Genomic DNA, 13201 nt, shown 5'->3' on the forward strand with positions numbered 1-13201 from the left:
GAGGAAAACCACCGGATGATAGCAGAAATGACCAGGATGGCGTCCGTGATACACGAGATACTGATGACGTTAGCACAAGGAAGACAGGAGGATGATGTTGGACCGAGTGGCCATGGTGGCCGGAATGATGAACAGCAAATACCTGAGACAGAAGAAGGTGTGGCCCAGGTGCCGGTGAATGCCGAGGAGCCGGCAGAGTTTGATGAGGACCAGACCAGGACTGATAGGGAACAACCACCGGCACCACCTACGCCGCGAAGGAGCAGGCGACACCGATAGACCACCCCTTACTGACCATTTAGTTTTTTTTTATGCTTTTTTTTAGTTTTCCGTATTTCTGTTTGTGTTTTGATGTTTTTTTTGGGTAGTATACTTTGTGTTTGTGCGCAAACCCCATTTCTAACACTTAGCCTATTTTTAGTCAAAGTATGAGAAATAAAGGGTTTGTCTCTTTGGCGCATGTTTTCTGTGTTTACTTGTTTATTGTTTTTTTTGTAAACATGTTGGCCCACACTTAGCCCATTACATGGTCTAAGTGTGAGGAGTTGTGTATATAGTTGTTTTTTTTTGTTGGTTTCTGTTGTTTTGTAACTCCTCCCACTTAGCCTATTATATAGTCTAAGTGTGAGAAGTTTTTAGTATAAGTATGTTTTATTGTGTTTTGGTATGCCTGTGTGTCGCCCATACTGGCCATTACCTTTTTTCCACTTCACAGCCTCATTTGGGCAGACACGTGTGAAGTGGGAGGGGGATTGCACTGGCCAGTATGACATGTGTATATGTGAAGTTTGTGTTTGTGTTAATGTCTTGTTAGGTCTAGTTTTTTTTCTTTTGTATGTTGATTGGGCTTAAAACTCAACTGTCCTGAGATGACAGTGAGGGGAATTGAGGGAGATACGACATGCTGGAAAACAGAAACCACCCCCCTTAGTACCTCCTAGCCAGGATAGATGACGCAAGTATGAGGGAAAAGCCCATCCTTAGAGCCAAACACGAAAGTCCTCTTACAATGTGAGTTATAAGCTTTAAGTGGAACCACTTTCCACATATATTGAAAAGAAAAGAGCGGCTGCCACGAACTACCTAAGATGAAGTGACCACGTGTAGTGAACACTGAAGGCAGTAGGAAACCCCCCCCCCCCTAAAAAAAATAAAAATAAAAATAAAAATAAAAACCACCTCTAGAACCCATTTTCTTAACTCTTTGTACCCAGATATACACCCTAGCCACTGGGATTGTGTGTGCAAGGCATGAGACGATTGGAGCTTACTGGCCAGAAGGTGTACAAGAAAACATAATCCAGCTGGGCAAGAAAGTTTGGAAGAAAATCGACCAGGGAGTTATCCCAGGTCCACAAAAAAAGAAGAAGAAGGTATAAGGGTGGCGAAGCCACAAAGTAAAAAGAAAAAAAAGAGAAGAATATGAAGAAAAATGGTCAGAAAACTTGACCACAAAAAAGAAAGAGAAGGAATAAGGGTGGCGAAGCCACAAGAAGCTACTGACCAGTTGGAGATCATAGCCAGAAGCGCCAGCCAAGAGAAGCAACAACCAAGAGCCCAAATGCACACAGTTCCCCCACCTCAATAAAGCAGAAATTTTAAACCTAGAGCCTTAGGAACATCTACCCCAAAACATTACAAACCAATAGCCCCGTTACAAACATTTAAGCCCTTCAGTAGCTACGCGTGAGATCTAAGTCCGAAGCAATCGTGGTTGAGCATATTGAGAGAAATGCAGTCCTAACATTCCTGGTGAGGTATGAGTGACTGAGTGAACCTAGTGTTTGGCCGAGAGGTGTGGGCGATCCTGACAAGCGGATATACTGACTGGGAGAGAAAAGGGAGGCGGCGGAAGTTCAAGGCTGTCTAAGGCCGGATTGCACCTGATCCCGAGGGGAGGGATGGTTGAAAATATAGCCCAATTACTGTGTTAATGTTTCTTAAGTGTTTTCGTTTTCTTTTATGTGTTTGTCTTTGTTATGTGTTTTTCTTTGCGTCATAGTTAGAGTCTAGGGTAGGATAGAGTCGGTCAGGGGAGTAACTAGGCTAGAATTTGACTTACTTCTTTTTGTTTGTTCTTCACGCTTGAGGACAAGCATGTGGTAAGTGTGAGCAGTTTGGTAAGTCGTATTCTAGGCCTTGGTTACTGGTCAGTATGATGTGCATAGTTGATTATATCTGCAAAACATTTGCTCAAAGTGTGCAGGTTGAGTGTTCTAGGCAAAGCTTCAAATACTTCAGTTGAAAAGGGCGTCAGGAGAATTACGTACTGACCAGTATACATGCAAAAATGGCTCAAGATGGAGAAGAAGGATAGCTGGGACTGATCAACCATAATTAAGGGCAAAGAAGTCATCTCACCACAAGGTTTTACCCTAAAATCAAGGGTAAGCCTCACTATAAAAGGAAGCCACTTGGAGAGAGAAAAGGGGACTCATTCATCATCATCCATTCTTAGGTAGAATTCTCTCGGTAGTTCAGTCCTTCAGCCCAGTCCAGAACCTCGTTCCTCGGCACAGCCATGGTCACTTGAAGATCATCAGTTCGCCGGAGTTCCATTCTCTCGTTCCAGTCAACACGATCGTAGTTAGCAGTTCCATTTCCCGGAGTGGCAAAAGCAATCTTTATTTGCTTTCTAGTTAATCTTGTTTGTTTTCTCTACGTTGGATCTTTCGCATTTCCAGTATTTTGCTTATTTTGAAGCCTTGGTTGTGATCCAAACGTTTTCTAAATGCTATGAAGTTGTTTTCCAGCATCGGTTCATGTTTGTTTTCGCTTCGTTCTGCCTAGATAGCTTAGATCTAACTGTTACGGTAATTTCCAGTGTGGAATCGCATGTTTTAACTTCTGTAGTTGATCTCTCTGAGTTTGCAAGTCTAGATAGCTGTTAGATTCTAGATCTTAATTAGTTAAGTGTGAAAACCCAATTTACGTGATTTCTGACACCCTGCATGTTGACCAGTAAGCATAATTGCAGTTTTAGTGTTCGATCTTTCGATTCGAAGTTTTAATTGTAGATCTGAGCTGTTAAGTTTGTTAATCTGTGTTTCTCGTTCATGAAATCTGAGATTGTTGATCTGAGTTTATTCATGTTGAAGAAGATAACATCCACATCCAAGTTTGGGACCACTTTTACTTTTTAGTTACTATTGCTTTTGTCCTTTACTTTTTCTACCTTTTCAGCTGGTACCCTTCAGATCTGTCAGTCTAGTCACCACAACTACCACTACCTTCTGATATTCTGTTTAGCCCAAAATAGAAACCTAGTACTTTTCGAATATTTCCTGTTTTCACCATGTCCACGTACACAGCTGCATATCTGAATCATCTCACACCTCCTAGCCAGTAGGATACCACCTTAAATTTCTTGCCTAGGTAGAGACTCAACCCAAGCGTGGTAGCTAACCAAAACTCTCCAGCATATCACCACAATCACTCCAACCGTCACCATCTCTGTGGGATTCGACCCCTACCTTCACTATACTACCCACTAGAAGAGGGTTGAGGAATTATTGATACCAGGTTTTAGGCTTAGCAGGGAATTGTTCATCCTGATCAGTAGGATATGTTCTTGTTTGAACGACACCTACGCAAACCTGCGCTTTCAACGCTTTCATGAGGATTGTAAGATACTTGAAGCGGACAACCGGTTTTGGAGTATTCTTAAAAAAAGAAAGACTTGGAGATTGATGGATACACTGATGCTAAATGGGCAAGTAATCCGGTGGATAGAAAATCTACCGGAGGATATTTTACCTTTTTGTTGGGGGCAACCTTGTCACGTGGAGAAGCAAGAAGTAAAACGTTGTAGCTTTATCAAGTGCAGAAGCCGAATTTCGAGGAATAAGAAATGGCCTGATGGAGATACTTTGGCTTAGGAGATTGTTAACAGAAATTGGCTTTCCACCCACTCGGATGAGTCAGCTTTTCTGTGACAATAAAGTTGCAATTAGCATTTCAGAAAATCCCGTACAGCATGACTGGACCAAACATGTTGAGGTCGATCGTCACTTTATCAAAGAGAAACTTGAAAGTGGGATTATTGAGTTCCAATTTGTCCGATCTGAGGAACAATTGGCAGACATTCTCACCAAGGCACTGAGCCCTACAAAATTCAAAGAATTCCATGGCAAGTTAAGTATCGGGGATACCGTTACTCAACTTGAGGGAGAGTGTTGGAAAGAGAGTTCCTAATTAATGCATAGTTCCTAAGCTTTGTAGAGTACCAATTTACATTTATTGATGTACTAGAATATTCTCATTCACCCTATAAATACTAGGGTGATGAACATTTGGAATATCGAAGAAAATACAAACATTTTTCTCTCTACTCTCTACATAAACTATGTTTTACCAATCCTGCTATACCTCTCTCGATTACCATCTTTAAGACCATGGAATCGTCGCCAAGGACAACAACACAATTTTGGGACATTTCAAAAGATGAGTTGGGTGATCGAGGAGGCATCACTCTCGACTCCGTGATAGGGATTCTGCCCAATATCATGGTCTCGTCACGCGGAGGGATTGAGCGACCATCGGCGGTGAGTGTTTGTTCCAACCTGAACAAGTTTTGATCACCAAATCCAAGCAAATTTTGTTGCTCGAGACATGACTCCGTATAATCATTGTCGGATGGTGTAGGAGTTGCCACATATTGTGCATCTATTTATGCAGATTCAACAGCAAGAAGAGCATCATCACCATCAACCCCGTGGCTAGAAAACTCGCACAACTTAAGAGCCTCGTCGCTAGGATCAGTCACAAAAAGTGAGTCTGTAACAAGTTTTGATGCAACAGAGAAGACAACTCCATCAGAGGGAGCGCTGACATTGCTAGGGACATCATCAGACACCAATTCCAGCGCAAATTTTTGTGAAACAACATCGACGTCCATCACCTCGTTGGGGATACCAGCACACAACGAACGTCCACTTAATTGCTCTTCATCGTCGACCTCCACAGTGAATCTCGGAGCAAAATGGTAACGAACTGCCACCAAGAAATCCTCCCACGAACCCTTCATGTCAGACGGTTGATAATTACAAAATAATTGAAATAGTCTTAAATACCAAAAATCCAACCTAACAGGTCATCTCCATTGAAGAGAGGTGCTTCAATTCGAACACAGGTGGGGACAAATTTTCCAGTGGTGCGTGACGGCGGAGGTCTCCAAGTCCGAGTTGATGAAGCGACCATTGGCTGCGGCGTCCGAACTAGCGAGTTACTGCTGCGGCCGGAGGGAAGTGCACGAAGCTGACGGCTCACATCTGGTGGTCAAGTATGCAACATTTGATGCAGAGGTGAGCGCTCGGTAAGGCTGTCCGGAGTGTCCTCGGTCAGCGTTTGCTGCTCTTATGTTGCCATCGAGGCATTATTTTGAGCATCAATAATTCTGCGTAACTCATGGATCATCTCATCAATGGTTGCGTGATGTTGTGATTCCATAGTTGGCGAGAATCTGGAGAAAGTAGATGGAAACAATTCGGAGAGAGATAGGAGTGGTATCATCACTTTTAGAGAATGGTGAGTTGAGTATTGAGGGAGAAGAGTAGTCAATGGAAGCACCAATTGATAGGGTTTAAGTTCCCTATCGAGAGGTTTGTAGAGCACGCGAAGATTGAACGGAGCGAAAGAGATAATTCCCTAGTTGAAGTTCTAGGGTTTTCGGAACAAGAATGAGAATAGATGTTTATTTCATATTTCTCAATAATTCAAAATGATAGAGAATTCTAAACCCTAATCTATCTTGCTAAGCAAGCAAAATAAATAAATAAAAAGATTACAAAAGATATGCAAAATCAAATCAAATACTATTAAAAGATACGTTGGAGATTGAGAGAGATTTGGACACGATCTTGAGCGTGATTTAGATGCTCGAAGGCCATATATCACGCTCGAAGGCCATATCAGGATATATGCATGTACTCTCACTTTGGTTATTTGTTCATACAGATATGCATTTGTCGATTATTTTGTCTTTCAAATCCATTGCAATGACCTCAAAAATATAGTATTCCATAAAGTTAGCATTGAATTTATCAATCAGTTTTGCTCTTCCTAAATCTTTTTAATTTCTTCAATATATAAATGAAATAAGTATTCAATTTATCTTTTAAAATTTTTCAATACTTTTACTTCTCTTTTCATAGATGTATAGATTTCTTTAGGTGATATTAGATTTTTTAGATAAAATAATAATAAGATATAATCTATAATGTGAGATTATTTTATTTGAAGGTGAATGGCTATGACTAAATATCACATGACTATTCATCTAAAATTAGATTGCGAAATTCAACCATATGAACTAAACACAATACATATTTAATCCTCTAAAATTAGGTTGCGAGATTCAATCTCATGAACCAAACACAATACATATCTAATCCCCAAATATAATTTTACCAACCGAACAACCCCTTACTATATTAGCTCCTTAAGTAATGTGGGACGGAGGGGGTACTACCCACTCTTATTGGAAGGCCTCGAACGAGAGGTTGCGTGAATGGATCAAGTTATATGGAAGATAACCGAACCGGTTGGATTAGTTAGCAAATGTCGTTGCCACTTGATCAATGCAATCTCGCTCTCACACGATTCCTACCAAAGTAATTTATAACTCCTAATTTTGCACTACTTTAACAGTAAAGCGGCAAGTTCAGGGTCGATCCCACAGAGAAGCTAGTGTATCAAGTGTGTGAGTAGTGAACAGGGGGGTTGGCTGCTGCCACACTTTAACTTTGGGAGTTTTTAACTACTGATTTTAACTTAGACAGAAAAGTAACTAACTACTTGCTCAAGGGAAATTTAACTACTAGGTCAAGTGAATTTGATACAGGAATGAAAATTTAACTACGTAAGCAGTAAACACCATGATGAAAACGAAACAACTTCGATTAAAACTAAACTTAGAACAGTACAGTGTGAAATCTAAACTAAGCTAACACTTCGGAAAATACGAAAGCAAGTAAAACTGAGGAGATCCTCGGCGGGAAACTTAAGAAAATGCCGGCAGATATCAAGTATTCTACAGCGCTCCTTCGATCGCCCTTTCTAACTAAGCATTACTTTATCCAAGCTAAGCTAAGCTATTCTAGAGAACTGAACTAAGCTAGAGAACTAAGCTAAACTAAGACGAAAAGTAAAGGATCGGATGTTTTCAATGTGGTGGCACATCCTCTATTTATAGGCTCGGCACGACCTCTAGCTGGATAACGATCTTGGCAGGATTCGCTCATGCTGGGACTGAGCGACTCATTGATTGCTACGTGCTCTTCTTCTAGAATGACGACGCTTTTCAGTAACAAATTTGTGACTCAGCTCCGTCCTTGCGTCTCATATATCAGCACGTGTCCCCTTCTAGAACGTCGTCCTTGATAATAGAATGTTGCGCACCATCTAGCTCATAGCCTCGCTTGTCCTTCTTCTGACATCCAGTGGTCCCCTCCTTAATTGCTTGATTACTCCCCTTGATCAACTTCCCCTGAAATCTGGCCTTTTTCTCCTATTGTACTCGGTTGATCAGTTTGGCCTTGTTGCCTTGGTCAAGCGGCATTCCTGCACATTTAACACTTGCTTTACGCGATAAACCAATCAAGTAGAGTATATTTTACCCTTAAACCGATGCATGAAATGAGCCTTATCGAACTGCTCATACTTGAAACATACTTGTCCTCAAGTATAAAGAAAAAGAAAAAAAAAAGATAAGGCAAATTTCTGGCATGGTTTACTCATTTCCAAAAAATAATAATAAAAGAAGACGAAAAAGGAGAAACAGAACTCGAAAACAAAAACACATATTCACATGTTTGCATTTGACCGAATAAACTTCCAACAATCATACCCGAGGTCGAGGTCAATCCATTTGCCAGTAGCTTATGTTTCTTCTCTTTCGAATTTGCTTGATCAAGGTGTCAGTTTGTCAAGATTGCTCAATTTAAACCACTGTTGGATTCACTCAGTCACTCATTTCTTACCAGAGTTGTTAGGACTGTTCACTCGGTATTGCCACAATTTTAATACCTTGAATCGGACTGCACAAGATAGTTCCTTAAGGTCTTTGTTTCGGGTGTAATGGGGCTTAAGGGTAGTGGTGCATCAAGGTAGGGTCCTAGGGGTTCTAAGTTTTAAAAATATAAACTGTAAAAGGAAAAAAAACACGAGTCAAGAGCCCAAAGAATTGAACTATTTATTTCTCCACTAGATATCTTACGTGGTCAAGTGGTGACTTCTAGCCTTAAATTTTTGGCTATTTTCTAACTTCCGACTTGCTGGGCCAGGTTACAAATTTTTCCTGCCCTCTTTTCTCAAACTTTTCTCTATAGCAACATTTTTTTTATGACGATTTCTGACTTGATCAACCTGATTGACTAACTCGCTCAACCCGGCTACCCTTTTATTTTGACTTTTTATTGGTATCCCCTTTTTTTCCTTTGAAATTGACTCATATCTCTGACCCCTTTTTCCTTACGTGTTTATAAAAAGTATATGGATGTAGGTCTTGGTTATCAAAGAAAGGGTAAAAGTGTATGGGCTCAACTTGGCTAACTAAGAGGTGCCTTGATTAACGAGGCGGGTTCGTGGAACGAAGGAAGAGAAATGGCTCAAATGGCTAAGTCCTAGTGCCCTTAGTCCTTAATACTTGTGTAATTTTCATCTCAATATTAAAAGTCAGCCTCTCGTAAAAAAATTTCTTGTAAGAATAGTACAAAGTATTCTACTTTTGGTTTATAACTCACATATAGAGAGGCTTTATAGATGGCTTAAAAATTGAGCGTTTTTTCATACTTGCGTCGTTCAAACTAATCAAGTTTCTACATGTAAGCATACCGAGTCCTTTTTCTTACTCTTCCAAAAAGTAATCAAGTCTTCCACTTATCCAATTTCATGCATATTGCCTATTTAATACTAACTGATGTTTTGTATTTTTGAAAAATTTTGACATGTATGATTTTACTGTAACTAACCCTCCTCCCTCCCACTGCATATGAACTTGTCCTCGAGGGACTGGATGCAGTGGAAAAAGGGTTAGGTATAGGCAACGGCACAACAGAAACCAAGGAAACTTCTCACACATAGACCAAACACTGGGCTAAGTGTGAGACAGTGCCAATAATCAAACATGTAAATCAAAACAGAAAAACAACAACCAAAACACATATAGGCAGGCGAAAAAAAAAACATGACAAAACAAACATGCATAACTTCTCACACTTAGACCCCAAATAGGGCTAAGTGTGAAGTGGGGTAAAATATCAGTTATACAAATAAAAAACAAATAAAAAGAAAATTGTTTAAAATTGAAACGACTGAGATTGGGGGGGAGTATACTCAATACCTTCTAGGGGGGTTGACCGGGAGATGCTGAAGGTGGCCGGGAGGACGACGGGTGCCAAGTCGAAGGAGGGCTTGTAGAGGGAGGTGGTGGTTGCCTGGCAGGGGTTTGGTCGTGGGTGGTTCCCAACATTCTGGCCAGCAGAACCAGTTGAGTATTTGAATTCTCCGCCAGCTGCATCAGTGTCTGCTCCATTTGGAGCTTCCACTCGTCATCAGCACTTGCAGCCTCCTCTCGCTCCATCCACGGAGTGGGCGCCTGATGTGTATCCTCATTTTCTCCTTCGGCAAGGGTTTCTGAGGTCTCTTCTGGCCTTGTTCTCCTCTTGGGCTACGTAAAACTGGAAATTCCCTCCTTGCGTCTTCTCTAGGACCTGAATTCTAACAAAGAAATCAAGGTCAAACAATTCAGGACTAGGTCAAAGGATGGGGCGTCCGACATTCTTCAAGGTCCAGTTTCTCCTTAGATAAGCCCCGAGGAGGTGGTAGACGTTTAAATGGCGGGCAGCACGGGTAGAAATTTGGTTCATGGAATAGGCCTGCCAGAACCCAAGGTGGACTTCCCTCTGATCTCTCATGCTCCACGTAAAGTAGAGCTCGGCCAGAGTGAGGATCGCCAACGTATTGGTTTGTCCGAGGAGATTACAGGCCAGGAAGACATGGGCTAGGCGGAGGGCAGGATCAGCAATAAGATGTCGTCTGGATTCAGAGGCTCTGAAAGTTGGGGCGCATCCACAGCATATGGCCTTCCAGACGGCCTGCTGATCGAATTCGGGTTTCCTCTGAGAGAGACCGATATCGCGCCCAACCCAAACCCCATTGGCCACCTGACTCTCTGTATAGAGGCCCATCCTGATGGAGAAATCGTTTAAGCTCATCAGTTGGTCCTGGCCAAAGACCCTGAAGGAAACACTTTTGTCGTTTAGGTCTGAGCTTCCGGTGAAGCGGAAGGATATGAAAAACTCTTTGGCTGGCCGGCAATGTAGGCGGCAAACCTCTCATTCATCTCTATCTTCTCCAGGGACGGCTGGTGCAGCATCTTCCCCGCCTTTAGCTTCTTCTGGGCGGTCACGCTTTAGTGGACCTCCTCAGCCCATTTGGGGTTTTCAAATTCCAGCATCCGCTGGAGGAGGTCCGTGGTCAACACCACAGTTTGTCGGGAATAGTCGATGGTGGGGGGTGGTGCAAGCCTTCCTTGTTGCCTGCGGGATATCCGGGCCTACCGAATCTCTCTCCCCTCTGTATCACTGCCCTCTTCTCCTTCTTGTGGAGGGGCAGGTTGGTCTGCATCAAAAATTTCAATGCCCCGGGTTGTGGGGCGCATCCTTTTTGGGGAAGATAAAACAGTCCCCTTCACTTTCCTTTTCCTTTCAGCCTTTTGACGGCTGCCATCAACTGCCTCGGCCTTGCCGGCCTCTGGGTTTATCGCCCCAACTGCTCCTTGGTTTTCTGGTTCCCCTGGCTCATCCAACAGCCTCCGCACTATACGGGGCCTCTCCACCTGTTCCTCCTTCGCCCTCTGCATGCTGGCCACCCTGGCCTCCACCTCCTACATCAGTGCGTGGATTTCCCTTCTGCGCGTCCGGTAGTGCAGCGGCTCCTCCTCCGTCTCCGGGACCAATTCATCCTCTGCTCAAGGAATGAAGGTCCATTCTGTCCCCCTATGTTGTAGTATTTCATTGGGGGGAGGCAGAAAGTCCTCCGTAGAGTCATCGTCAATGTTCACAACCTCGATCGGTTGTGTCGGCCTTAGGAGAGTAGAGGAGCTGGAGCCTCCGCCACTTGGTGATGTCGGAGCGTTTGGAGCAGCTGTGCCCTCTGCATGTGGTTGCGACACGAATTCTGTTTCGGCGGCTGGAGTGGCGGCCGGTTGCACCCCTTCTTTCTCAGAATCGCCTCCACTGTACTGTGCCGTGGGGACGGCGGGTGTAAGTTCAGGGGTGTGAAGGGGGGCTTGTGTTTGGGAGGTAGACGGGGGGTGTCTGGGGGGATTTTGGGGTGTGGGAGTTGTGGCTCGGTCCCTTGACAAGGAAATCCCCAGTCGGGCTTTAATGGTGGCGTAAACGGTCGGAATATCCGTACCGGAGGGCATACTCCGAAGGATTCTATCTAGGCTCCTGACGGCTTCTTCGTCCACCTCGGGAGGTGGAGCGGCGCTTGCTTGTGGTGGAGGCTGGGAGGATGGGCTAGGGTTTTCAATTTGGGCCTGGGGTGAGGTCCTCTGGTCCTCACTGTCGGCACCGGAACTGGAGGAGGAAGATGAAGTTGGGAGTTGTTCAAGCAACATTGTTTACTGGTAATGGTGATAGGCTTTGAAAAGGATGATGGTGTTGGGCAAGGGTTCTTGAACTTAGAGCGGTATGGGAGAGCACAGAGAATGTACTGTAGGCGATTTGGTTAAAAGTGATATCCGGATCTGAAATCTGCCTTTTATACTGATATTGCGGCTGTTGGGATCCTTTACTGTTGAGATCCCTGCGGCTATTTAGATCTTTGTGACTTTTCACGTACAGGTGTGTCCTTTTAGAGTGCCAGCTGGCATAGCTTCTCTGATACGCTTCATTCCTCTCTCCAGGATGTTCTGTCCAATGCGGCAGTTGGCGCTTCCTGACACCCCTTTAGTCACTGTGCACGTCCTTTCATCACCTACCCTGATCAACGAAAGTACTGTACCACCAATTAAATTCGAATTGCACTGATCAAGTGGACAATTAGTTCCAGATGAAAACTCAAATACTTCCATTTGATCAGCGTCCATCCTTACTTCTGACTTTTAATTTCTAAAAATTAAAAAATAACAAAGAAGAACTATTTACACTAACTACCAAGGATTTGACCGAGTTCCCCTGGGATGTCACTTGATCAGTTTAATAGATTAAGAGTTTGTTGCCTGATCAAGCAGATTACCCATGAGTACCCGACCACTCCTTTTACCTGCTTACTGGTGCGAGTTAGGTGTGAGTAGTGGAATGTTATCCACTACAAATGTCTTCATTCCGCCTAGTGGAATTTCTTCCACTATGCCTACCTTGGCCTTGTCTCTGTGGGGCTCAACCTGATGACTCTTCTCCACGAAGGAGAACGAATTCGGGGGGTCTCCTTGGATGTTTGGTTCCAGTGTGTGCACTGCCACCATTGTACGATGGTCTTCTTGTTTCGAATTCCGCCTCCTGGATATCCGTTTGAGTTGACACTAGAAGAGTAGCTCTTTCTGCCCCATTATGAGCTCTTCCATTCTCAAAGTGGGGTCGAGTCTGTGTTGTCGATCAAGGGTGGGTGTCACTCCTTCTTCTATCATGGCGGGATACATGCACAAATCTGGGTTAACCTCTGTTGTCTTCCACTTGACCACCTCCTGACCCAGCCTCAGTTCTTCCATCAACTGTCCTCTCTGTCCTTGCAGATTTGGTTTGACCGGTTCTTGGTACGCCTGGTTGGACAGGCTCTTGAGAGTAACTGGTGATGTAGGTAAAGGCAATAGTTGCCATGTAGGCGAGGGATTTTCCTTCAGCATTCCTTTCAATGGGGCGGCTTGGTCAGGTGGTTTTTCGACCCCTTCCGGTTGAGGGATCTCTTCTGACTCAGCTGTTCGTGGCGGTTTACAGAAATCCATAATTTTCCTTTCGATGGCTTGATCATCCATTTCCCCAGTCATCGTTGCCTCGAACCATTCAGCTGCTTCCCTTTTAAGCTGTTTATCTTCAGTGGAACCAGAGGGTGGTTCTTTGAAGGGTTCTTTTTCTAGATACTTTCATTCCCAAGGACTGATAGCGTCTATCGATTGTATGCGCTCGCCATCTTGTGGCTTCCTCCCAGCTTTATCAATATCGAATGTAAGCTGTTCTCCATTAAAACCCAGCTTCAT

General features: G+C 43.6%; 1 protein-coding gene across 1 annotated transcript; it reads right to left on the minus strand.

The window, feature by feature from the left end:
• Window positions 1-10969: 10969 nt before the first annotated feature.
• Window positions 10970-11623, minus strand: LOC121774409 (proline-rich receptor-like protein kinase PERK8). Its single transcript, XM_042171292.1, has one exon. The coding sequence runs from the start codon at window positions 11621-11623 to the stop codon at window positions 10970-10972; it is 654 nt and encodes a 217-aa protein (XP_042027226.1).
• Between the last annotated feature and the right edge of the window lie 1578 nt (window positions 11624-13201).

Source organism: Salvia splendens, chromosome 17 (assembly GCF_004379255.2).
Source record: "Salvia splendens isolate huo1 chromosome 17, SspV2, whole genome shotgun sequence".
In the NCBI taxonomy this organism is placed as follows: Eukaryota; Viridiplantae; Streptophyta; class Magnoliopsida; order Lamiales; family Lamiaceae; genus Salvia; species Salvia splendens.